This window comes from Panthera uncia (assembly GCF_023721935.1).
Source record: "Panthera uncia isolate 11264 chromosome C1 unlocalized genomic scaffold, Puncia_PCG_1.0 HiC_scaffold_3, whole genome shotgun sequence".
Taxonomy (NCBI): Eukaryota; Metazoa; Chordata; class Mammalia; order Carnivora; family Felidae; genus Panthera; species Panthera uncia.
In genome coordinates, this window is record NW_026057584.1 from 66,336,997 (window position 1) to 66,360,981 (window position 23,985).

Below are 23,985 nucleotides of genomic sequence, written 5' to 3' on the forward strand. Positions count from 1 at the left end.
TTGAATCTTCTGTACATGTCAGATTTGTCTTATTTCAGTAAATTAATAATTTATATGGGATAGCCATCTGTATATACACATATATTTGAAATCAAATTAAATCTATAATACAAACTTATGACTTTTATTTCTGTTCTATATAATCCTAGGACTATCTGTTTCTGTACTATGCAATCTTATACTTCTCTGAAAGCAAGCAAGTTGTACTGGGGATTGTGGTGGCTATAAAATATACCTACAAATTATTTGATACTCCTCCACTCAAAAGTTAAAGCCCAATTCCTTCTTAAGTTGAGTTCTTCTTAGTGACTAGCTCTGATGAATACAACATGGCAGAGGGACGGTGTATGACCTCAAGATCAGAACACAAAGAAAGCTTCTCCTTGCCCTCTTTCTCATGTCACCTGCTATGGGAGAAGCCAGCTGCCATGTCATGAAGATACTCAACAATCCTATTGAGAGGTCCATGTGGAGAGGAACTGAGACTTTGTGCCAACAGCCAATAAGTAACTGGGATTTCCTGCCAATAACTAAGAGATGGAGGCTTCTTGGAAGCTGATCTTTCAGCTTCAGTCAAGACAACTGGGTCTCTAGCCAACATCTTGACAACAACCTTATGACAGACCCCGAGTCAGAACCACCCAGTTTAGCTGCTCCCAAATGTATGACCCACAGAAACTAGAGATAATAAATATTTGTCATTTTAAGTCACAGTTCAAATTTCTGGATTGCACACTGCTCATGTTTTTTGTTACTTCAAGAATAGGTCTGAATTATCTAACCCAATATTGAGGAGGTTGAAATCTGCAAATGAATAGAAATAAATGATAACTGTTAGCCTTTTCTTCTTCCTTTGGGGAACTGGAGGTTACTTTTATGTGAAAGGAAATTAAGTCTATAAATTATATACTTTAAAATATTGGTTATGTCAGTCCTCGTTCTATGCCTCTGGATTGGGACTTAATCATGAAACTCAGTATAATTACCTAATATTTAAAGTAGAAGAACCTGATCCCCTCATTAAGTCTATTGTTTTCTCTTCTCCATCCACTGGGTCCACTGTTGCTTGGTTTGGGACAGTCTACTTTTCTTCCTAACAACCTAATATTACATCTTAATTAAAGATAATTCAGGTTCAACTCCTTGACAAAGCCTTCCTTGATGATCCTTGCCATTGTAAAGCAATGTTTCCACTTAGTGAACTTGATATATAGTACTTTGTTTTTACACTTTTGACACGTGTTAGATACTTTCTATTTTAATCTTGTTTGAGTAAGTCATATCACTGCGTCACATATATCTTTTTATCAGCTTTTCTATGCCTCCAGGAATCAGTAAAGATGTGTTGAGAATGGTTCATTGGATATAGACATGGTAAGTGATTTTTGAGTCAATGTTACTTTCCAACACTATAGTTTCTAAGTACCAAATAACTTATGCGTGTTTAATGGATTGAGATCACCATTAATTTTTAACTCCAATTTGTAGGAGAACTGAATATGAAACATTTTCAAGTGATACTGTTGTTGATACTTATAAATAAAATGAGTGACTATTCTTAGTAACACATCCATGCTTTAATACAAGAACTGAAAGGTAAAAGCCAGAAAGGACTCTCTCCATGGAATAGTAAGAAGTATAGTGACGAAGAACAACTTTGATTCAAAAGGTATTTTAAGGGTTTATGTTATATGCCAATTATGTCTCAATAAAACTGGAAAAAGTTAAAAACAAAGAATAAACAAATATTTAAAGAAGACTTATGTGGGTCTCCATAGTCTAAACTATACCTGGTTCCTGCAATAATGAATAATTGAGGATTGATTTTAAAAAGGCCAAAAACATAAAACATTCATCTGTTGAACATAATTTTTATGGTTACATTGTCTTTTACCGAAAATAAGGAAAATATTTTTACTACATACCACCAGGTTTCCAATCACCATGACCATCATGAAGACAGTAAGGCACATGGTTTGGCCAGCGACTTCCATACAGTCCCACATGGTTTCGATCCACTCTCCACACAGTACGCGGAACACAATCAGGAAAGAGTGGAAGAAGTCATGCATGTGCCAGCGTGGGAGCTCACAATCATTGGAAATCTTGCAGACACATTCTTTGTAGCTCTTACCAAAGAGCTGCATGCCGACCACGGCAAAAATGAAGACGATGATGGCCAACACCAAGGTGAGATTACCTAGAGCCCCCACAGAATTGCCAATGATCTTTATCAGCATATTCAGGGTGGGCCAGGATTTTGCCAACTTGAAAACTCGGAGCTGGAAACAAGAGCAAGAAGGCTATTACTGCCCTGCCTTCTAAAGAATCTGTAAACTTATTTACAGGGAAAATCTACAGCATAACTGTCTTAATTGTAGGGTGGTGGGTTATTTGTGTGTCAAACTATTATCTAGCAAATGTATCAGTTATTTAATACCATGCATTATTTTTCCTTCTAAAATAGACTATTTTGTAAATAAAACAACTACATTATACAGTTCTTAATGGCATTTTAATAATGACACCCCAAAATTTCCAGAATCTTACATAAGCATATGTAATATTCTTTTTGTTTTTCTATGGGAAACTGATATATCTAAGATTGATGGTGATTAATTAGCAGAAACTGTTTCAAAGAGGTGGAGGCTGTCACTACTTAAAAGCCCAAAGTAGATACATTTTGTAGTGTACTTGAGATGCACAGGTACAGATAAAGTTAACACAAATTATACAAGGTACAAGAGAAAAACCAACTAATTTCTTTAAATCTTTAGATTGCTTTAATCTTGTTGTTATCTTTAGTTGGCTGTAACATCAGGCTGTATTTTATAGGAGATTTATTACACCGTAATCCCCCTGCCCTTAATTGCGTTTTCACTTTCTGTGGTTTCAGTTACCCACAGTCAACCATGGTCTGGAGGCAGATGATCCTTCTGACATATTGTTAGAAGGTTAATAGTGGCCTAACAGTTTGTCACAATGCCCACGTCATTCACTTCACTTCATCTCATCACATAGGCACTTTGTCACCTCATATCATCACTAGAAGAGGGTGAGTACAATACAGTAAGATATTTTGAGAGTGACCACATTCACATAACTTTTTAAAAAATTTTTTTTAATGTTTTATTTATTTTTGAGACAGGGAGAGACAGAGCATGAACAGGGGAGGGTCAGAGAAAGGGAGACACAGAATCTGAAACAGGGTCCAGGCTCTGAGCTGTCAGCACAGAGCCCAATGTGGGGCTTGAACTCACGGACTGCGAGATCATGACCTGAGTCGAAGTCGGCCACTTAACCGACTGAGCCACCCAGGCGCCACTCACATAACTTTTATTAAGAGTATATTGTTGTAATTGTTCTGTTTTATTATTACTTATTATTGTTAATCTCCTACTGTGCTTAATTTATCAATTAAATTTTACCACAGGTGTGTATGTATAGGAAAAAACAGTATATATAGGGTTCAGTACTATCTACATTTTCAGGGGGTCTTGAAACATATCCCCACAGATAAGGGGGGATTACTCGAACTACTTTATTTGAATAAGAAATACTTGGACTTAAGTAAAAATATATATTTTGTCAACCCTTATGTCTTTAGTCACTTAATAAATCAACTCATTATAGTGTGTAAATGGCTTGCACCACTGTACTTGACATGTTGGTTGTATTATTAGCTCATGGAATCCTCTAAAGTACCATTTATAGTTCAACTGCAGCAGCGTTTCATCTCTGATGTTTCAGGAAATGTCAGGCCAGGAGTAGTGCGTTATTTAATGGCATATAAGTGATCCAAAGGAACAAAACATAAGCATCAAAATGTTTAATTTATTGCCAGGGAATAATTAATGCAAAAGAGCCTACATACTAAGCAAAACACTAATGATATTATTTCCATCACTTCCTACTTCCCCAAAATGAATCACAATCATCACAAAGATTTACTAAACACTTTTTAAAGTAGTTGCCCATACTACTTGTTACACAATCATTTCTAATCATTTCTGTTGTTGTTGTTTGGCATCCTTCTAGGTTCAAATTAGATCCATAGCTATCTAGATGACTAGGTAAGGACCTTAGCTGTAAGGATCTCAACTCCAATTTGATCTTTGAAGGCAGTAAGGGAATTCTCAAAAGACTTCACAGCAAACTCTTGAACCTAATCACCATTAAGATAAGTTACCGATAGGAACTTGTCTTTACAAATTATATACAACCTCTGTTATTTGAAAGTAAGTCACAAAAAGAGCCAACTCAAAGTAATAGCATGATAAAACGTATCACACTTTAAATGGAAATGTGCCAAGTGATATTTTGTCTCTTAATTTAAAAGATTCGTGAACTGATGAATATAAAGATCAAATAAAAGACTTTGTTTAAAATTAATAAAATATAATATAGGCAACTCTTCTTAGAGACTGGATTTGGTGACTTCCTGGTTGGCTGAAGGGGCAAATGCATGGGAAGCTCTATCATCTTTTCTTGTCTACTCTACCCAGTCTCAAGTCTTGACTTCTATGGGGGCAAAGTGGGCAAGTCCATAATTCTTGAGCCTCTGAGAGAAAGGTGGCTCATCCTAAATCTCAGCCAAGCCTTATGAATGGTTAACTCCACATAACTGAAAGATGAATATTGTGTTGTTTAATTGTGATTTGGATTTATATATAGATCCTTTTTTTTTTTCTCCCTCCCCATTAGCCCTGCCATTCAATCACTAAAGACAGAACTGTTGGCTGTTCATTTGAATGAACTTCATCTATCCATGAAAGCTCTGATAAAGATCAAAGTACTGTCTGATTGTGGAGAAATCCAGTTTGTTTTTAAATGTATTCAAATAATATTGTAACTGTGGGAAATCCTATAATTCTTACTAGATAAGAGTGACGTCTGATTATATTAATTATAAAAACATTACAGATACTCCCAGTTAATTTACCAGCCGAAATGATCGGAGAACTGACAATCCTTCCACGTTTGCCAAACCGAGCTCCATTAAACTAAGGCTCACGATTAAACCATCAAAAATATTCCAGCCCTCTTGAAAGTAATAATATGGATCCATGGCAATTATCTTCAGAAACATTTCTGCTGTGAAGATCCCAGTGAAGACCTAAATGAGAAATGTTATTACACAAGTGAATACTCTTGAAAACACTAATAATTATTGTCTCCCAACAGACCACAATCCAATTAAAAATTTTAAAAATTGGTTTAGGTCCAACAAATCAGTAACCTCAAATGGTCTGTACTCAAATCAATATTTAACTGTCTGTACTCAAATCAATATTTAGCTTATTAAGTGATGAGGGGTACATGAATTAAGACAATAAAATTAATATTGTCATTTTAGTTATCTTACATGAAAGGTTCAGTTAAATCATTATGGTCAACTGCTCGGCTCTGTCTTGTGCTAAGAATATTTCACATTAGCTGTAATAAACATGGTCACCACCAGCCCTACTGATGGTAAGAATACTAAAAATAAAAATTATTTTCCTGACCAAAAAGAAGCAGCATTCTCCATTTTCTATTTCCTTACTCTACAACTATTTCAACCTTTCTCCTCCACATGTCTTCAACTGTTTCCTTATCTTTCACTCTCAGTACTTCTGTGTCACAGAGAGGTAACAGAGGTCAGCCAACCTGAACTTTCTCAGTGTTCCATCTACCTAACTACTTATATCCAAACCCATGCTTTGCTCTAATTTCTCTGCCTGTGTTCTGTGTCTCCTTTTGTCTTCTCAAAGAATTCACCTTCTCAATTAACCTGTAGTTTTAATCTCTTCTTGCTACTGACTGCTTCCAATTGGGATTTTATAGGGAGCAACGGACACTCAGTCCTTCTCTACCACCAGCATCATCAAAGAAACTCTCCTTGCATTCTACTTCCCCTGTTAGCTACCCCCATACATCCTCTCCTCATGGCCCAACTTCTTTAAGAGGTTGGGTATTTGTCTATACTCAGTAGTTCAATTTCTTCAACTTTACAACATATCAGTCAACACAACCTGCTTTAACCAATTTCACCAACATAGCCACCAACATCACCATTGCTAAATTCAATTGAAAATTTTGCAGTTATCTTGCTTACCTCTTCAGAAGTTTTTTCACATTGTTTACTGTTCCTTGTTCTTTAAAATATTTTCTGTTCCTGGCTTCAGTGATCCACACCTCCCTGGACACTTCTCAGTTGCTTTTCTTCTAACAAATTATTCGATATTGGATTTCTTCAGAGGTCTCTCTGTCCTGGAAATTCTTACTCTAATTTTCCTTTTACAATAAGTTTACACTTTGAGATTTATTTTTCCATTCAAGCACATCTCCTGAGGTCCAGAAATATATACCCACTTGTTTATTCAATACTTTCATTGAATGGCTATTTTACAGGTATCTCAAATTCAACAGATCCAAAATTCACCTTAAAATTTTCTCTGCACAACCTTGCTTCTCTTTTGATACTAACTCAGTAAATGAACTCACTCTCAAACTTGGTGACTATCTCAGAAACCTGACAGTCTTACTGACTTTTCCAAATATCTCTTGAATACTTCAGGTTGAAATTCATCCATGCAGGCATTACCAGCTTATTCTCCTTTTATTGTTGAGTAGACATCCATTGTTTGAATATTCTACAGGTATTAAATACTGTGTAACACTTTGTTTCTTTTCTAAGCAATCTTTTTGCCACCCAATCATATGTGCTAATATTTTCATATATTTTACACTTACATACACTGTAAACTCTTGCTTTAAAAAATCAGCTGTCTTTTAAAGAAATTAAGGAAAAAAGACAGTCTTTTCTATTTACCTAGATTTTAAAATTTTGAGTGACCATCATTCCCAGATTCAATTTTCCATCTAATATGCTTTTCTCCTTCAGCCTGAAGAACTAACTTCCTTTGGCATGTCTTGTAGCATAATTCTGGCACAACAACTTCTCTGTTTTTGTTCATGTTAAAGTCATTTCACATTAGCTTTTGATGGACAATTTCACTGCAGAATAATAAGTTAACTTTTTCTTTTTTTCTTTCTTTCATCAGGCCATTTTCTCATGGACTGAATTATTTCTGATGAGATATCAGCCCCAGTCTTCTGGCTGTTTCTAAAAGTTTCTTTTATTTTCAGCAGCTTGACTAAGATTTGCCCAATGTAGTTTAAATTTATCCTTGCTGATGTTCACTGAAATTTTATAATTTAATTTTAAAATGTCTAAGTTAATATTTGCCACCAATTTTCAGAAATTTTTGGCCATTGCTTTTTCAAATATTTGTTTTGTTCTACTCTTCACCTTTCTCCTTCTGGGTCTCCATTATGCAAATATTAGACCATTTGATGTTATTTTGCAGATTAGGAAGACTCAGTATACTTTTCTTTTTGTTTTTTCTCTGCCATTCAAATTGGATCATTCGGTTGATTTGCTTCAGTTTAGCAACCCTTCTTCTGTTGTCTGCTTTTTAAAAAACCCATCAAATGAATTTTTCATTTTAAGATTTTTTCTTTTTAGTTCTAAAATGTCTAGATGATTCTTCGTTATAGTTTTCATTTTTTTCCTGCTCATACTCTCCATCTGTTTATTCTTTATGACCATTTATTTCCTTCAGAGCATTAAACACATTTATAATAGCTCCTCTAAAGTCCTTTTATGTTGATGCTAGCAATTCAGTCATTTCTGGATCTATTTCTATTGAGTGTTTTTTCTCTCAACTAAGACACATTTTCCTATTTCCTTCACATATCATGCAATTTTTTATGTGATGTAATGTGTTGTAGAGAATTCTGATCAATTATTTTCCTGTGAACAACAATGATTTTTGTTTTATCAGGCAATTAGGTTACAGGTTGGCCACCTGGAATTTATGGTAGCTATGTTTTATATTTGATTAGGGCAGAATGATTTGGGTTTATTCTTTGTCCTAGCTGAATTCTAATTCTTCGGCATAGTCTTTACTTCTGAAGTGCAGCCCATGTGGGGTTTCAAAGAAAAGCTTGAAGTGTTTGTTCAGTTTCTCTATCTTGGTTGGCTTCAAATTCTAAACTCTGTTGTGAGGTGTCCCTTTTTATTCTATTTTTTGGAACTGTTTGCAAAGGATTGGTGTTAATTCTTTAAAAATTTGATAGAATTCACCAATAAAACTATCTGAGCCTAGGCTATCCTTGTAGGAATAGTTTTTTTTTTTTTTTTTTTTTTTTTTTATCCTATTTTTTTTTTTTTCTGCTTTTTTTATATTTTTTTTTTTTTTTTTTTTTTTTACTAATCCAATTTTTACTTACTACAGGTTTTTTCAGATTTTCTATTTCTTCTTGACTTAGTTTCAGTAGTTTGTTACTTTCTAGGAATTTTTCCATTTCATGTAGGCTATTAATTTGTTGGCATAAATTATTCATAGTATTCCTTAAACTTTTGTTTATGTAAGGCCCATAGTGATGTCCCCTATTCATTCCTGGTTTATTTTAAATTTTTATTAAAATTTATTTAATGTTTATTTATTTTTGAGAGAGAGAGAGAGAGAGAGAGAGAAACAGAGTATGAGTGGGGGAAGGCAAAGGGAGAGAGGGAGACACAGAATCTGAAGCAGGCTCCAGGCTTTGTACTGCCAGCTAAGACTCAGGGCTCAAATTCACAGACATGGGGCTCAAACTCACGAACTGTGAGATCATGACCTGAGCTGAAGTTTGATGCTTAACTGACTGAGCCTCCCAGGCACCCCATTCTTGACTTTTTTTTATAAGTCTAAGTGAAGATTTATCATTTCTGCCGATCTTTTTAAAGAGTCATCTTTTAAAATGTTTATGTATTTATTTTGAGAAAGAGAGAGGCAGAGAGACAGCGTGAGAGGGGGAGGGGCAGAGAGAGAGAATCCCAAGTAGACTCCATGCTATCAGTGTGGAAACCACCACAGGGCTTGATCTCACAGAACTGTGAGATCATGACCTAGCTGAAATCAAGAGTTGAACACTTAAAACGACTGAGCCTCCCAGGCACTCCATTTTTCATTGATTTCTAATTTAATTCCATTTTTGTCAGAAAAGTATTTTGTATGATTTCAATCTTTTTAAGTTTATTGTGGTTTATTTTATAACCTAACATATAACCTATCCTGGGTAATGTTTCATACGTCTTGAGAAGAATGTGTATCCTGTCCATATATTTTCCACTATTCCATGATTCATCTCAAAATGCAATTCTTGCCTTCCTTAACACATAAAGACAAGTTCCACTTTGAATTGTCCATTTGTTATTTTTGTCTTTCCAGCATCTACTCTCCTAGAAATGTCAGATTTGGATTTTTTTTTCTCTTTATAATCCACTCATTTACTCTGTCTTCAGTGATAAGAAATGGTACTAGTGTACTCAAATAGGGCATTCTAACTCTAGAATCAGAGTAACTGACTGGCTTAGAAATAGTCGTGTAACTACAACCAGGCCAACAATATTCTACTCTTAGACCTTTGTTAAAGTAACTAGTTAGGAAGCACAATCCTTCTGCCCAGGGGTAAGATAAAAGTTGGTAGAATGCTGCCATCAATAGAATACCCAGCCAGAGATGAAGGAAACACATTGGAAAGAAGTAGGGTCAGAAAATGACTCCCAATGACATTGCTGGAGAACCAGAATCTAGATAGGTTAAAACATGGAGCTGTGCCCAAATGGACATTAGCTACTTGAGGTAATGAATTCCCTTTATTTTTGCTTATTCCCATTTGAGTTGTTTCCTAATATCCACCTCCATAAAGTTTCTTTCATCCATTTCTCATTTTTTAGAGATAATGTTGAAGAGGTTCTTATATAGGTGAAAATTTGGACTAGGTAATGTTATTGTCCTTTCCTACCCTCCAGTTCTATGATTTCTGACCACAGTTTGTAGGAGCTTTCAGAGTCTCTGATATAGTGTTCAGACTTCCCATTGTTCTGCCAATTTCTCATGGGTACAGTTGCCCCAACTGTAAAATACAGACAATCATAGTATCTACCTTAGGACTGAATTTATGGGAACCTAGAAAGAGGGAGCTCATGTAAATTTCATTTCTCAGGTTGGGAGGTGCATGAGAACTTAAGCCACTTACATTGGTATCAATATGTTTTTGTTGCCTGAATTTATTCATTTTGTTTATTTTTTTAATGTTTATTTAGTTTTGAGAGAGAGAGAGGGAGGGAGAGAGAGGAAAAGAGTGAGAGTGAGTGGGGGGAGGGGCAGATGGAGGGGGACAGAGGATCCGAAGTGGGCTCTGCACTGACAGCAGAGATTCCGACGTGGGGCTTGAACTTAGGAACTGTGAGATCATGACTTGAGCCAAAGTCGGATGCTTAACAGACTGAGCCACCCAGGTGCCCTCATTTTGTTTCTCGGTGTAAGATCACTTTCCTTTCTATCCCCCTACCATATAGCCAGTGAATGTTAACACAAATTTTTAAGTGAAAATGTATGCAAAAATTCATCATTATAAATTCTTACATTTATGGGAAAAATTCACACAGAAATAATAATCTCTATGTGATATTTCCTCCCAAAAGAATTCATCTTCAGGTGTTTATAAATTATATTTCAAAATTACCTAACTTGGTATATTTTCCAGTTTGATTGACAAATGTAGTCATGTTCTTAAGAATCTATTCCAAATACCTGAGAAATACACAGAATCTTGTTATCATAGACCAATGTCCTCTATAATTCATAATCATTTTTCTTTTTAAATTTATTTATTTATTTTGAGAGAGAGAGAGACAGAGAGAGACAGAGAAAAGCAGAGAGAGAGGAGGAGAGAGAGAATCCCAAGCAGGCTCCACACCAGCAGCACAGAGCCTGACATGGGGCTCGAACTCACAAACCAGGAGAGGATGACCTGAGCTGAAACCAAGAGTGGGATGCTTAACCAACTAAGCCACCCAGATGCCCTATAATAATCTTTCTAATGGATGGGCAATTTAAATTTAATTCTAAATCAAATTGTACATAAAATTATTAATTCTTTCCCACTCCTTAACTGTAGCAATATATTTTTTGTTGTTGAAAAAGGGATGTTAAACTTCTGCTGTCCAGGTTTACATGGCCAATTAATTCATATTTAACTTGAGGGCGATATATGAAATTCCTTAAAGCAATCATGAGCTCTTTCAGTGGGAAGAGGAACCCTCAGTGAGTCTTACCAGGTTTCCGACTGACAGCACGCTGCTGAATTGCTCCGTCATAGGATAATGCTCCATGGCCATGAAAAGAGTATTTAAGACAATGCAGATGGTGATGGCCAGGTCAACAAATGGGTCCATCACGACCAGGTTGACGAGATGTTTCACCTTTAACCATGGTTTACAGCAATCCCAAATCAAACACATGTTAGCAAATTTGTACCAGCAGGGTGGGCATTTCTGTCTGGATTCTTCAAGTTCTGGAAAAAAAAAAGTTACAATACTCATGAAAACTGCTTACTTTCTATTAAGCAGCATTTGGTTTAAATTGAAAGTGAATTTTTAGAAATCTAAAGTTGTCAAAAGGCCTTAATGGGTTAATCTGATTGTGGAACAGGTTTCACCTATCATGGTTTTGTGGCCTGTAGAAAACATGGCCACAAAAAGTCTAGTGAACTTTCCAAATCTATTTTGGCTAAACAGAATTTCCAAGATTCTATCTGCGATATTAAACTGTCTGAAAATTATCTTCAAGGATATCCAAAACTAATGGGTAGGACTTGGGTTAAGCTCATCCATGCTCCAGATAGAGCCAGATGCATATATGTTATCAAAGAATCCCTCTCAGGAGATGTCTTAAAACCTTTATCAGTCATACTGAATCTCAGTTTCTTGGATTAGGTATGTGTTTTGAGGCAAAATGAGATATTTTTGTCAGTGTCACCAGTCTTAGTTAAAAAGTTTCCAGATAAGCCTTGTAAATACAGACTTGCATACTGAACTCATCAAGATTGTTTTTCTCTATATTTCATTATTTAACTAGAGGGCACAAAAGAAGAGAAAATATGTACCTTAAGGAACTGGGATACTCACTGTTAGCACAAATCAATGTTTCAACTGGGACTTATGTGCTACTGGTAAAATACAAGAGGATTTTCAGTGGAACATATGTAGAACTCATAAATGTTCATGGTGTGAATTTATTTTAATGTATTAAAATGTGTAATTATCGTCTCAAGCCTATAAAATTTCATATCAAAATACATTATTTAAGAAAAAGGTACAATGGTTTCAAGAAGCATTTCAACTAAAAAATAGGAGAGAGAAGAGAGATTGCACAGCTCTTTAAGGTGATATTCAAAATACTGAAACTTGGCAAATACTGGCAAAGAATTTTGGAGAATTAGGAAGTGGGAGATTACTATCTTCTTGGGTAAGATGTTCTTCTAATACACTCTTGAGTGGGAAGAGACTGGAGAACTTGTTTTCTGCCCGTGTTATTGCTTCACACCTGTTTACCTGCTCTGCGAAATATGAGACCACCACTTCTTAACACTAAAGTAGAGGGAAAGATTCTTTTTTCATTCATGACATATTTGACTTTGATCAGTTACCTTAGTATTACTATAGTAGCAATGGTAATATCCCTCCAAACCTGGTATAATTTACTAGAAGCTAAACTTTGTGGGAGAGAAAACAGCATATGGAATTGGTAAACATGACCACAGTTAATGATTTTTTTGTTTTGCTGATAAACATTCACTATTAGCTAATGCTATAAGTTTACCACTTCCCTCTAGGAAATTAATTTCCCGATTATTTTTAACAGAAGTCTATTGGAGGTAGATTCTTCAGTGATCTCTTTAGGTATTAAAATTCTTCAAGTGCACAGTTTATTCTATTTTTCTTAATATGTAATTTTGTAAATAATAAAGAAGAGTTGAGGTATAAATCAAAGGCAAAACATAATTATTAATCACCAGTTATTGCATAGATACTTTTAAGACTCCTATATAACATCATGCTTATACTGAAGATAAAAAGATGTCATTTACAGTAAATAACAAAAGAGAAATGAAATAATGACTCTTGGTCTATGTGTAGTCAGAATAAGTTATTTTTTAAAATGCTACTTGTCATTCAGTAGATAAAAAGAAGCAAACAGGAATTGTGTAGAAAAAAAAATATACCAGAGAAAAGTTCAAAAGGGAAAATTCATCCAGTGTTGCTCATCTTGACACCAGGAAAAAGTGAAGCAAAGTTGTTTTAGTTCTAAAATAAAATCATTCAATTATTCATGCCAGAGAGAGAGAGAGAGAGAGAGAGAGAGAGAATGACAGGAGAGAGGGAGACAGAGACAGAGAAAAATAATCTTACATTTTAAAACAAAACAAAGCACTCATGAAAGAACGACAGCCATTTCTCCATTATTCCTGTGTGGATTATCCGCAGTGGGATTCATTTACATCCCAGTTTAGATATTTTGTTGGGTCTCCTCAATTCCTCAGGTGTTCGTAACTTTCCCTCTCACTATCCTTCCCATGGATGTGACCAGGAAACATTTCTATGCGGTTTTTGCATTTAAAACTTGAAAAGCAAACAATTTCATTAAATAGGCTATTCATTACCATGGACAATGGAGACTTGACTGTAGTTCATCAAAAGAAGGAAAACAAAAGATGCCAGCCAGCTGGATCAACAAGCCTGGTTCAAAAAAAAAAAAAAAAAAAAAAAGGAGGGTAAATTAAACCATGATTAGCTTTGAAGGAAGATCCCCAAATAAGCAAATTATGTCAACTTAAGAAACCTTTCTACTGTTAGCAGGAACAAAAAGAGGAAGGACCATATTAAAGACAGCTCTAGTATGCATGTGTATGTGAAGTATTGCTAACAACCAACATAGATCAATGCCACATTCCATATAGCCAACGAAAAACAGAATGAAAATCTTGCCATTGTCCCTCACAAAAGTATAAAGTCACAAAGGTCTGCAGATATTAAACCAAACACTCAATCTCCTGCTTCCTGAATTATACATATTTCTAGGACATCCTAGGCAACTCCATTGAGATACATTTCAATGGAGAGGCATTTGGGTGCACTCATTTTGAACTCCATATCTTAATTAGTGGACAAGTCCAATCTTGTGGTGGATTGATGTTTTTCAAGTAATTTCTTATGTTAGCTCAAACTTAATGGTATCAGAAGTGCAAAGTAGGACTGTTGATTTAGACTTACCCTGTCTCCTTCTCTACTTCTTGCTTTAGGGAGCAGACATGCTGCTGACATCGGTAGCAGAACCACTGGCAGCTTCCTCTCAGTGGTTTTGCTATGGCAAGGAGCAGAAGACCAGAGAATCTTCAAAAGATTTACCTGGAGGGACAGGGAGGAGCAAGCTACTGGCAGCTGGGGGAGAAGAGGGAGTGCAAGCTAACGCAGGCGAGGTTGGAGAAGAACGTACTGAGTTTAATATTCCATAGAAATCAGTGAAAAGATTTCTGATACTGCAGTAGGATATTATAGAAATTGGGTCTTGTAATATTGACATGGCTGTTATATATTCAGCCATCTACACTGTGGGTTTTTCCTGGCTGTGACTTTTAGGCTTTGGTACTGGTATTAGTATCAAAGGATCTTTGCATTCAGACTAGAAAAGAATTATTCCAAGAATCCATCCAATACCAAGAGAAACTATAACTAACAATAAGAAAGCCATGTGCCTATGCCTCATCTCTCATTCACCATCTCTCTTTTTTTTTCCTTTGACATGTCTGCACACACATACACACACACACACACACACACACACACACACACACACAGCTTGGGAGAGGGCAGAAAGAGGTAGTTATAACAGAGATAGGGAGAGAAGGGAGAAGGGGGTAAGGGAGGAGGATAGAATATATTTTATATGAAGGTATTTTCCAAGTAGTTGAAGTTGATAGTTCATATTTAAATTAACTTACAGCATGGAAAGACACAAATGTGAATTAACAAAAACAATGAAAATAAAACAATAATGATAATATTTATTAACTGCCTTCTAAATTCAGATACATAGGTGCTTTATATATGATGTCTCAATTCTTACAACAATCTTATGCCTAAACTTCATTATCTGCATTTTACTGATGGGAAAACTGTGGTTTAGAGTCATAAATTAACACATTTAACATGTAGCAGAGCCAAGAATTGATCACAGATCAAGCTGTCCCCAAAGTCTTTATTTTGGCATTATAAGGTCCAGACGTCTAAACAATATGTTAACCACTCAGAAATATAATCTGCAGCTAAAGGAAGAGATGATATATTGTAATACTCTGGTCAGAGAGAGGCAAGAGTAGTTCTAAAAATTCTTTAAAAAAATGCTTCAAAGAGGTTAATATAGAATCCTAATCCACATTTTTAATTTATATTTCTGGTTAAATACAAGGACTTTATAACTTGTGTCTTAAGCAGTTAACACAATTCAAATGGGTTAGCATCATCATGAAAATAAATATTTATAATGTTACTCTTTTCATTGTCATGCACACAACAAGCTTCAACAGTTTAGAATTTAATCTACAAAAGCAGTATTCCAAGTATATCTTGAATTTGCATTAGCTTCCTGGAGACTAAATGTAAAAATCTATTCGAGATAGTACAATCTATGTGTTGTATGTGGATTTTACTTTTAACTGGTAAGAGATATAATGCTGGTATGGTATAAGGTCAGGAAGAATTTTCTTGGAATTTATGGAAGTATTTTGTTTTCATCATTACCAAAGCACCACCAAGTAGCTCTGCTGTAAGGCTTTTGACGTACCTTCCATGGTGTTGGTCAAAATACTAGCTAGACTCATTGCTCTTTGCCTTGCCGTAGGATCTTCCAGCAAGTCCATGGAAACATGGTAAGAACTGGATCGTCTCTTTCTTAGTTCTGTTTCAGTAGTTGTGCCCTGAAAATAAAATTTCAGATAAAATAACTATTACTCTTAAGGGTAGCAAAACCCAAAGCGTTCCTATAATAGGTGCTGCTTAACTAAATGTCCACCAGATGAGAATAGCTCATTAAGACATTGCTGGAATCATCATTCTTGGGAAGTGTTTGAAAGCCCATCAGATTCTCATCCTTCAGGGATGCCAGGGTTTGCAATCAAGCTGGACTTTAATTCCTCCCCCTTGGAGCTTTTGACTGGAGGGATCATGCCTACCATCATACAGATGACTTTTAGCATTTCAATCAATCTTACCTAGGACTTCAGAGTCAAGCTCATTGTTCCTTGATATACCCTCAGGTTGAATTATTAGACCTTTATAGACACATATTCATGTGGTTTAATGTATGGAAAGAAGTTTTAAGGTTTCCCTAATACTCATCAGTAACAGTTCCCCTAAAATGTGAATTCCACTTGTAAAATGTTTTTGTTCATTATCAACAGGTAGCATTTCCTAACATCCTTAACAATAAAAGTAAAATATTAGAACTAATCTGCAACTGTCTTACATTTACAAAACAACTCCAAAAAAATCCACAAAACAACCCATATCCTTGGCACCGATACTCTAATTTAAGGCAATAACACCAATTTTAGGAACTTTGATTTTTAACCATGATAAAATGATTTGATGATTTTCTATTCCAAAATAAACTCACTAAGATTTCAACACGGGTGGAAATTTATTCCTACTTTAGGAGATCAAACAATGAAATTAATTATCACAGGAAGAAAGGGCAAAACTCATACTTTTCAAATGCAGATCTGAGGGCCAATAACAAATAAGTCATTTTTAGTTCTCTGAGGATTCTCCCTATTTCTGAAAAAGCAATATGAGTCCTGTTCATCTACTTTGACTTTACTGTGGGATGAGTAATATTATGTTATTAATCTGCATACCTCTAATGTAGACATATTCAAAAGCAAAGTTTCCACTTAACTGATATGATTGCCATTAATGGCGATAAACATCTATACAGGTCACTCTAAAAGTAATTTTTCATAGAAGAGAAATAAAATTAATGAGAAAAAATAACCATTCTCTGATGAAACTAAAGCTCTTTAAATCAAAAGTTTATCTCTCAAAAATTAAAATATTTGGCCTGGTCAGAGAAACAATGTCTTGAGAAAAAAAAAGGTCACTTACAGTTCATCTAGTCTCTTTTGCTCTATAGAGAACTATACGTGCAATCCTAGATCTGTCTAATCTTTAATGATAGATTTCTGAACCTCTAACGATATTACTGAGGAAATTCTTAAGTTAAATTGCTTCCATTGAATTTATGTATAGAGGATACTGTGTGCTTTGGAGGGGGTCATTTGCCTTCAGCTGTTTCTTTTCTTTTTCTTTTTAATTTTTAAATGTTTATTTTTGAGTAAGAGAGAGAGAGAGAGAGAGAGAGAGAGAGAGAGAAAGAGTGTGAGCAGGGGAGGGGTAGAGAGAGAGGGAGACACAGAATCGGAAGCAGGCTCCAGGCTCTGAGCTGTCAGCACAGACCCCCATGTGGGGCTCGAACCCACAGACCCCAAGATCACGACCTGAGCCGAAGTCAGATGCTCAACCGACTGGCCACCCAGGCGCCTTCAGCTGTTTATTTTCTATTCTCATTTCCCCCTCTGCAGTCTCTGAAAACCTACTCCTTCATCTACACCTTCAGCTCCAGCTGCACCACAGGGTAGTGCCCTGCCTCTCAGCACCTGACCACAGGATTGAAGAATGGACAGGACAGAGGGGGAAATAAAAGGATCTCGCTAAGCTCTGCTTCAAATGGGTTCCAAATTGCCTTCAGAGATTTATCCTACCCTCTCTGATAGGGCAGGAGTTTTATAGTAATTACTGAAAATGCTATTTTCTGAGATTCTCTTTGTATTTATGCAAAAAAGTTGTGGATTTGTTTTTGTTTGTTCAATTAACATTTATCAAGATCAGTGATGCTCATACTTTACTATGTGTAAGAATCATGTGGGATGCTTGTTAAGGAAGGACTTTCCCTGACTTTGTTCTCTTCAGTCTTTTAGTCTGAGTAAGTCTCAATCGGCCCAGGAATCTCTATTTTTTTTTTCCCTTAAATCACTTTATTGAGGAATGACTGACATGTAAAAAGCCGTATATATTTAATGTATGCAATTCAATGAGTATACACTCATGAATTATCACCACTATCAAGGCCACAAACAACTTCAACATCTTCCAAAGTCTCCTCCCACACGCTTTATTATTGTTGTTGCTGTTATTATTTGTGAGACCACTTAACACAAGATCTATCATCTTAGCAAAATTTTAAGTATACAATACGGTATCATTATCTTATAGGCACAATGCTCCACAAATATCCAGAACTTATTTATCTTGCTTAATGAAAATTTTGTACCCTTTGACCATCAAACTCACAGAAGCAGAGCAGAATGGTGGTTGCCAGGGGTTGGGGGAGAGGGAAATGAGGTATCTCCATTTTTAAGAAGCATTCCAGGGAATTCTGATGCAAGTAGTCTGAGTGTGAAGTAGTATATTTTGAGAAACACTGGATTAAAATGAAAATGTTTACCTCCTTAGCAATTTCTTATTGTCCATTTAAGAAAGTTTAAAAAAAAATCAAAGGAAGGCAATACTGAAGAATGGATAGAATGTAGGTTTAGTAGCCAGCATACCTGGGGTCAAATCTTAGTTCCACCATGCACAGGCCTCAGTTTCCTCCTCTGTAAAATGGGGATAATATTAGTAACTATGATAAAGGGTTGTGGTGAGGACTTAATGAACTAATACATGTAAAGTGCTCTGGACAGTGTCTGGTACACAGCTACGCTTATTTTTTAAGAGACGTTGATATTCTTTCTCCATTCTTCCTGGTTCCTTCACCGCAGAGTTCTACTTTTTCACGATTTTATCTGAATCCAGGAAGCTTGGACATTTCTTTGGGAGAAAGTGGGGGCAGAGGCCATGGGAAAAAAACTGATCAATGGCTATTTCTGTAACCCGAGTTAAGAAGTTCCTCTACTAGGTGACTAAAAGCTGACTCTGTATGATTTTATTGTGGCTTAAAGAGCTTGTCCAACTATAATAAATGTGATTGTATTAAAAAAGGCATACAAAGAAGATTTTAATATGATTTGGCAAACTATAAAATACAACCAAATGACATGGCTTGAATACTTTTATGTCAGCGACTAAATTCTTATTTAATACTAAAGCTTAAAAGCACCTTACGTTTTACAAATGAAAATGTCAATAATATATCCTTATTATATCCTTATCCTAATATATCCTTTAGTCAAAACTCTTTTTTATATTCTTGACTTACAGTCTCTTTGTTTACATAAAGAAATCATGATAGTAATATAGAAAATCGAAATCTGTTCTAAAAATGACAATACATGACCCTACCAGGTACTTTGAGTGACTTCTTTACCACACAAAGGTACAATGGCTGGGGTCGTTTGAGTGGGTGCTAAACATGTTACAGTACTCTGACCTGCAAAGAAAAAGAATGTTGCAGGGCAGGATTTAGATGTCTTTAATGATAGCATCTACTTCAAGTGAAGTATCAAATTCTCCTTTTGATGGGACAGTAGTAACAAGTTCCTTAAGCTGAGTATATAATCTCTTGCATTTCATTCTATCATATTAATGTTCTATTATATTAATTAAACATTATGTTTGATAAGTTATTGCTGTGCTTTTTGGCAAGTTTCACACGCCTGGGCCTCTGAGTATATCTTTTTCTTCTTCCCGTTTTATGATGAATACTTCTATTTAGATTTTATGAGACCCAACCTATATTTTTAATTAATTTGTAGAAAACTCTAAATAGAACAATTTGACAAAAGAAGTTCACAGCTGGACTGAACCAACCCTTACAACTGACCTTACAAAATTCTTGCATGTGGAAATCAAACAATCCTCCCGCCTACACCACACAGGTCCCTTCCCAGTGGCTGCAGTTTTCACTGGCCTCACCTCTGGAAGGAGTTGTCCAGCTGGAGACGTGAGAGCAGAAGGCCCCCCCACCAGGGACACCACTCCGTTGCAGTCCACGGCGCTGTGCATCTTCCCGTTCACCGGCAGAATGGGGAGTACCCGGGAGGCGCGGCTGGCCTGGCTGACGTTGCTGTGACGCCGCTCTCCGTGTCGGTGTGGCACAAACAGAGAGTCTCTCCGGCTGTCATTGTCTTCAAAGGTGCTGTGCTCATCATCGGCAAAGTCATTCTCAGAGCCAATATCCTTCGCTCGACCTCTGAAACTGAAAAGGCTCGCCCTACTGTTGCGTCTTGGAGAGAAAAGGGAGCCACGGATGCTCAATAAAGACTAGGAATAACAAGAAAGCAAACGAAACACAGATGAAAGGAGTTAAGAGCGGTCATTCAGAAATACGTGAGACTTAACTTGTTGTTTCAGATTTGTTGACTTGCTTAAGGCCAAGTCATTGGATGAGTGGAACCATGGGACCCTGTGCTAACTGCTGGTGGTGTTCTGGCACTCTCTACTAGGCCCACCTCTTTTTGATTTGCTTTCCCTTTTTCTCCCTTCCTTCATTTTTTTAAATTTTCTGCCATTTTCTTCTATTTTACACATGCCTTAAGACAGTCACAAATACCCCTCAACATTGTTTTGTCCCATTATTGGCACTAGAACAGATTTTTTTGCTAGACCCTATTCTAGAAGCCAGCCTCACTTAACAAGCCAATGGAAAGCAATTGCATATACACCTACATTTAGATCCTTTGAAGCCAGAAATACACCAAGAGCTCACTAGCGACCACACCCTGATGCAGACCTTACCACAGAGGAAAATAAAATCAAGCTTGCTGGTAAGTCTGTTTAATTATAGTACAAGGAGCAGCTTTCCCCCTTCCCTTTGCATATTTTATAAAGTCTTCATGAATAAATTAAACAAATCAAGCTGAGAACTTTATGATTCATTCCCTGATTTTCACTCTTCTGTCTCTCAAGAAATCTGAAGAGTACCATATTCACAAAAACCTGGTTTTCACTAAGCATTTGGTCACAGTCATTACCCAGGTTTCTAAATGGCTACATTGTCACTGCCACCATGCAGTTTACCTTGATTCTTAAGCATAGCAGCCTTGAACACAATTAATCACTTCCTGTTTATTACTAGTCTACGTTTATAACTTTACTGTGGTAAACACTTTTTGCTCATCAGATATCCACTTCTCCTTCTTCTGTCAACAGTATCCTGATTATCCTTGACAATAATGTTGAGGCAAGACCATGACCCAGGCCTAGCCAATGAGGGTATTCCATAGAGAATCGTGTAAAGAGGGGCAGGGGACCCTGCTTGGTCCATTGACAGCCACTTCTTTCTTTTACAATTGTTGGGAAAGAGGTGCATTTTCAATTGGGGGTGCTAAGAATATTGACGAGAAGGTTGAACTTGCAGTGGGAATCTTGCCACTGTGTTGGAGAAACCCGGGCTGAAATATGGAGAAATGCTTGGCCATAATGTGTTTTGAGCCCTCGAATCCAGCTATGCCCAAAGCTACTCACAGATACTATCTATCTGATTTAATCAGGTCTCTTTTTATTTAGGCTGACTTGAGTTAGAGTTCTATGATTATTAATAGAAAGAATACTGATTTCATCATTTCAATATTATTAGTTTGATCTTTTTCTCTCCAAAGGATTTAAAGCTAACTAAAATTATTTTGTACCTATATACAGTTCATATTCCCTGACCAACAAGTCTGCTTTTGATTTTCTTTTTAGCTAAAGAATAATGTTTCTCAGTAACGTCAATAAACATCTACAAAACATTTATAAACTTTAAACACTCTCTTATGTTATGGGATTCTATTCATTTACACAAAGAAGCACATTTACTTATTTTTTAATGTTTCTTTACTTTTGAGAGAGAGAGAGAGAGAGCCCACACACAAGCTAGGGAAGGACAGAGAGAGGGGGAGACACAGAATCCAAAGCAGGCTCCAGGCCCCGAGCTGTGAGCGCACAGCCCAATGCGGGGCTCAAACTCACAAACCATGAGATCACGACCTGAGCCGAAGTCAGATGCTCAACTGACTAAGACACCCAGGTGCCCTCACAAAGAAGCACATTTAAAGAGACTGATCTGCTCCTCCAACAGAAGTCATTTCTACTTTTCCTGTTCCCAAATTTTTTCATCTTAGTTCCAACTTCATTAGTAAAATTCCTTCTTTCCTTTATTGTTTTCCATACAAGTAATTATTTTTAAAATTTCTCTTAGACTACCCAATTTCTTTCATCTCCTTTTGCTCTTTTCACAAGATATTTTGATTAAGCTATAAAAACATAAGAATTACAGGATCTGTGACATACTGGTTATCGTCAGCTCAAAAGATAAGAAATGCTTGGCAATAAGAAATAAGGTAGAAATTATATGTATCACTCTTACTAAGAGTTTATATTTTAGCTATAAGTACTCCATTCAGAGCCAATAGAAGGATTGGAGGGAGATATGTTATAAAATTGCACACAAAGTTTCTCCAAGTTCAAAGGTGAATTATGCCATACAAGAGCGCAGTTTACATGAGATGGCTGTATGAAAAATGATTGTGCTCCATCCGCTAGCATCAACTTTTACTGCTTGCATTAATTATATGAATCCATAACAATCAAATGCTGCACTGCAAATAAAGGATGGCCAATAAGAAAAAATCTGCCATAACAAATGAATCTCTAAAAAGCAAAACTTAAGAAGGCCGACTATATCTTGTAAAGGTTTCAAAATAAAATGTCCAGATTGTCTTGAGACTTGATTAGAGACTGTTCTCTTGGTTTCTTTCTCTCCCCTCTCCCATACTAAAAAATCAAACTGAAGCCTAAGAAAGATTTCATACAATCCACCTACTATACTTAAAAATTCTAATCTTGCAATAAAAGCCTACATTATATATACTATATATGTATATAATATATATATATATTAATATGAATGTATAAATTGTTACCAACACAATTGCCTTTCCATCATGTTACCACAAAACAATAGTTTTAATGCTTTGGGGTCTTGGGCTTTCAAAAAATCTAAAAATGGACCTTTCATCACTGTACCCAGGTTAAGAACCTCTACCTCGCTTGATATGTTCAGTATTACTTCCAGGGATTTGGAGAGTGGGATTAGTATAAATTCAGGATTCTCCCTGTCTCTCTCCCCTCTTCCTCCCTTTCTCTTTCTCTCCCTCTTCCTCTTTCTCTCTGCCTCTCCATCTTCTTAGCTATTTGTTTGACTACTTATCAGATAAAAGGAAAATCTTTCACTTTTTAAAAATACGGATACCATTTAAGAAACAAGTATCAGTGTGAGCCAGATGGTGCATGTTGTATAAGTCAGTGATCACTTATCATGCCCAGCTAGCTAGGAAATAGTTACCAAGAAGACAGTACTGGGGAAATCCATGAGCACAATTTATAGAAATAAGCAGGTCAAAACTTAACCTTTTCAGGCTTCATGATTTCACCTAGAATTAGGTCTACTGGATTTGAAATAAAGCAAATTAAAGAGACTCTCTGTGGCACCTGGTGATTTGCTCTTTCAAATTTGGGCAATTTTACCTCTAGTAAAATTTATTTTATTTTGAAACCCCTTCCCTCTCTCCCTCCTTTCCTCCTTCTCTCCCTTCCTCCCTTTCTACCTTCTTCCTTTCCTTTCTTTCCAAAATGAAGATGCTGCAAAAAGGGAATCTGATTTTTAAGGAATTCACATTTATTAAGATTAATGTCTCCACTAATTAAATCATAATTATGGCAACATGAACGAGAATGAGTATAAAATGCAGATATTAAAAACAAATTCTATTTTAAATATGAACTAAACCCTACTAATCCTTTAATCTATCCCATGTCATAATGTTATTTGGACTTGGAATGAATCAAGTTGACCTATAAAAATTTTACACCTATTAAATATAAGTTTTTGTGAGACTCTATACTATAAAATGTATGAAACAACTAAAATCCTATATATTAATTATTTAGTGAAATCAAATGGTAAGTTGCCTTATCAGTTTTCTTAAATACTCTTTCAGGTTGGGCTGAGAAAGTGGAAAGTTCAGGTGGTTCAGTGTCATATCAAATTTGAATACCACCTGAACCCTTAA

General features: G+C 36.0%; 1 protein-coding gene across 7 annotated transcripts in view; it reads right to left on the reverse strand.

Moving 5' to 3' along the window:
- Nucleotides 1–23,985, reverse strand: part of LOC125911570 (sodium channel protein type 2 subunit alpha) — an 84,752-nt gene that overhangs the window by 36,869 nt on the left and 23,898 nt on the right. For 4 of the 7 annotated variants that reach the window (XM_049615559.1, XM_049615561.1, XM_049615563.1 and 1 more), the window contains exons 11-15: nt 19,847–20,194; nt 15,720–15,852; nt 11,153–11,391; nt 4,943–5,116; nt 1,926–2,282 (exon numbers count right to left, since the gene is read on the reverse strand). In XM_049615559.1, the coding sequence (XP_049471516.1) occupies nt 1,926–2,282; nt 4,943–5,116; nt 11,153–11,391; nt 15,720–15,852; nt 19,847–20,194 (1,251 nt within the window). Of the gene's footprint in view, nt 1–1,925; nt 2,283–4,942; nt 5,117–11,152; nt 11,392–15,719; nt 15,853–19,807; nt 20,195–23,985 lie in introns of all 7 variants that reach the window. The other 3 variants (XM_049615566.1, XM_049615565.1, XM_049615562.1) reach the window with 2 other exon arrangements.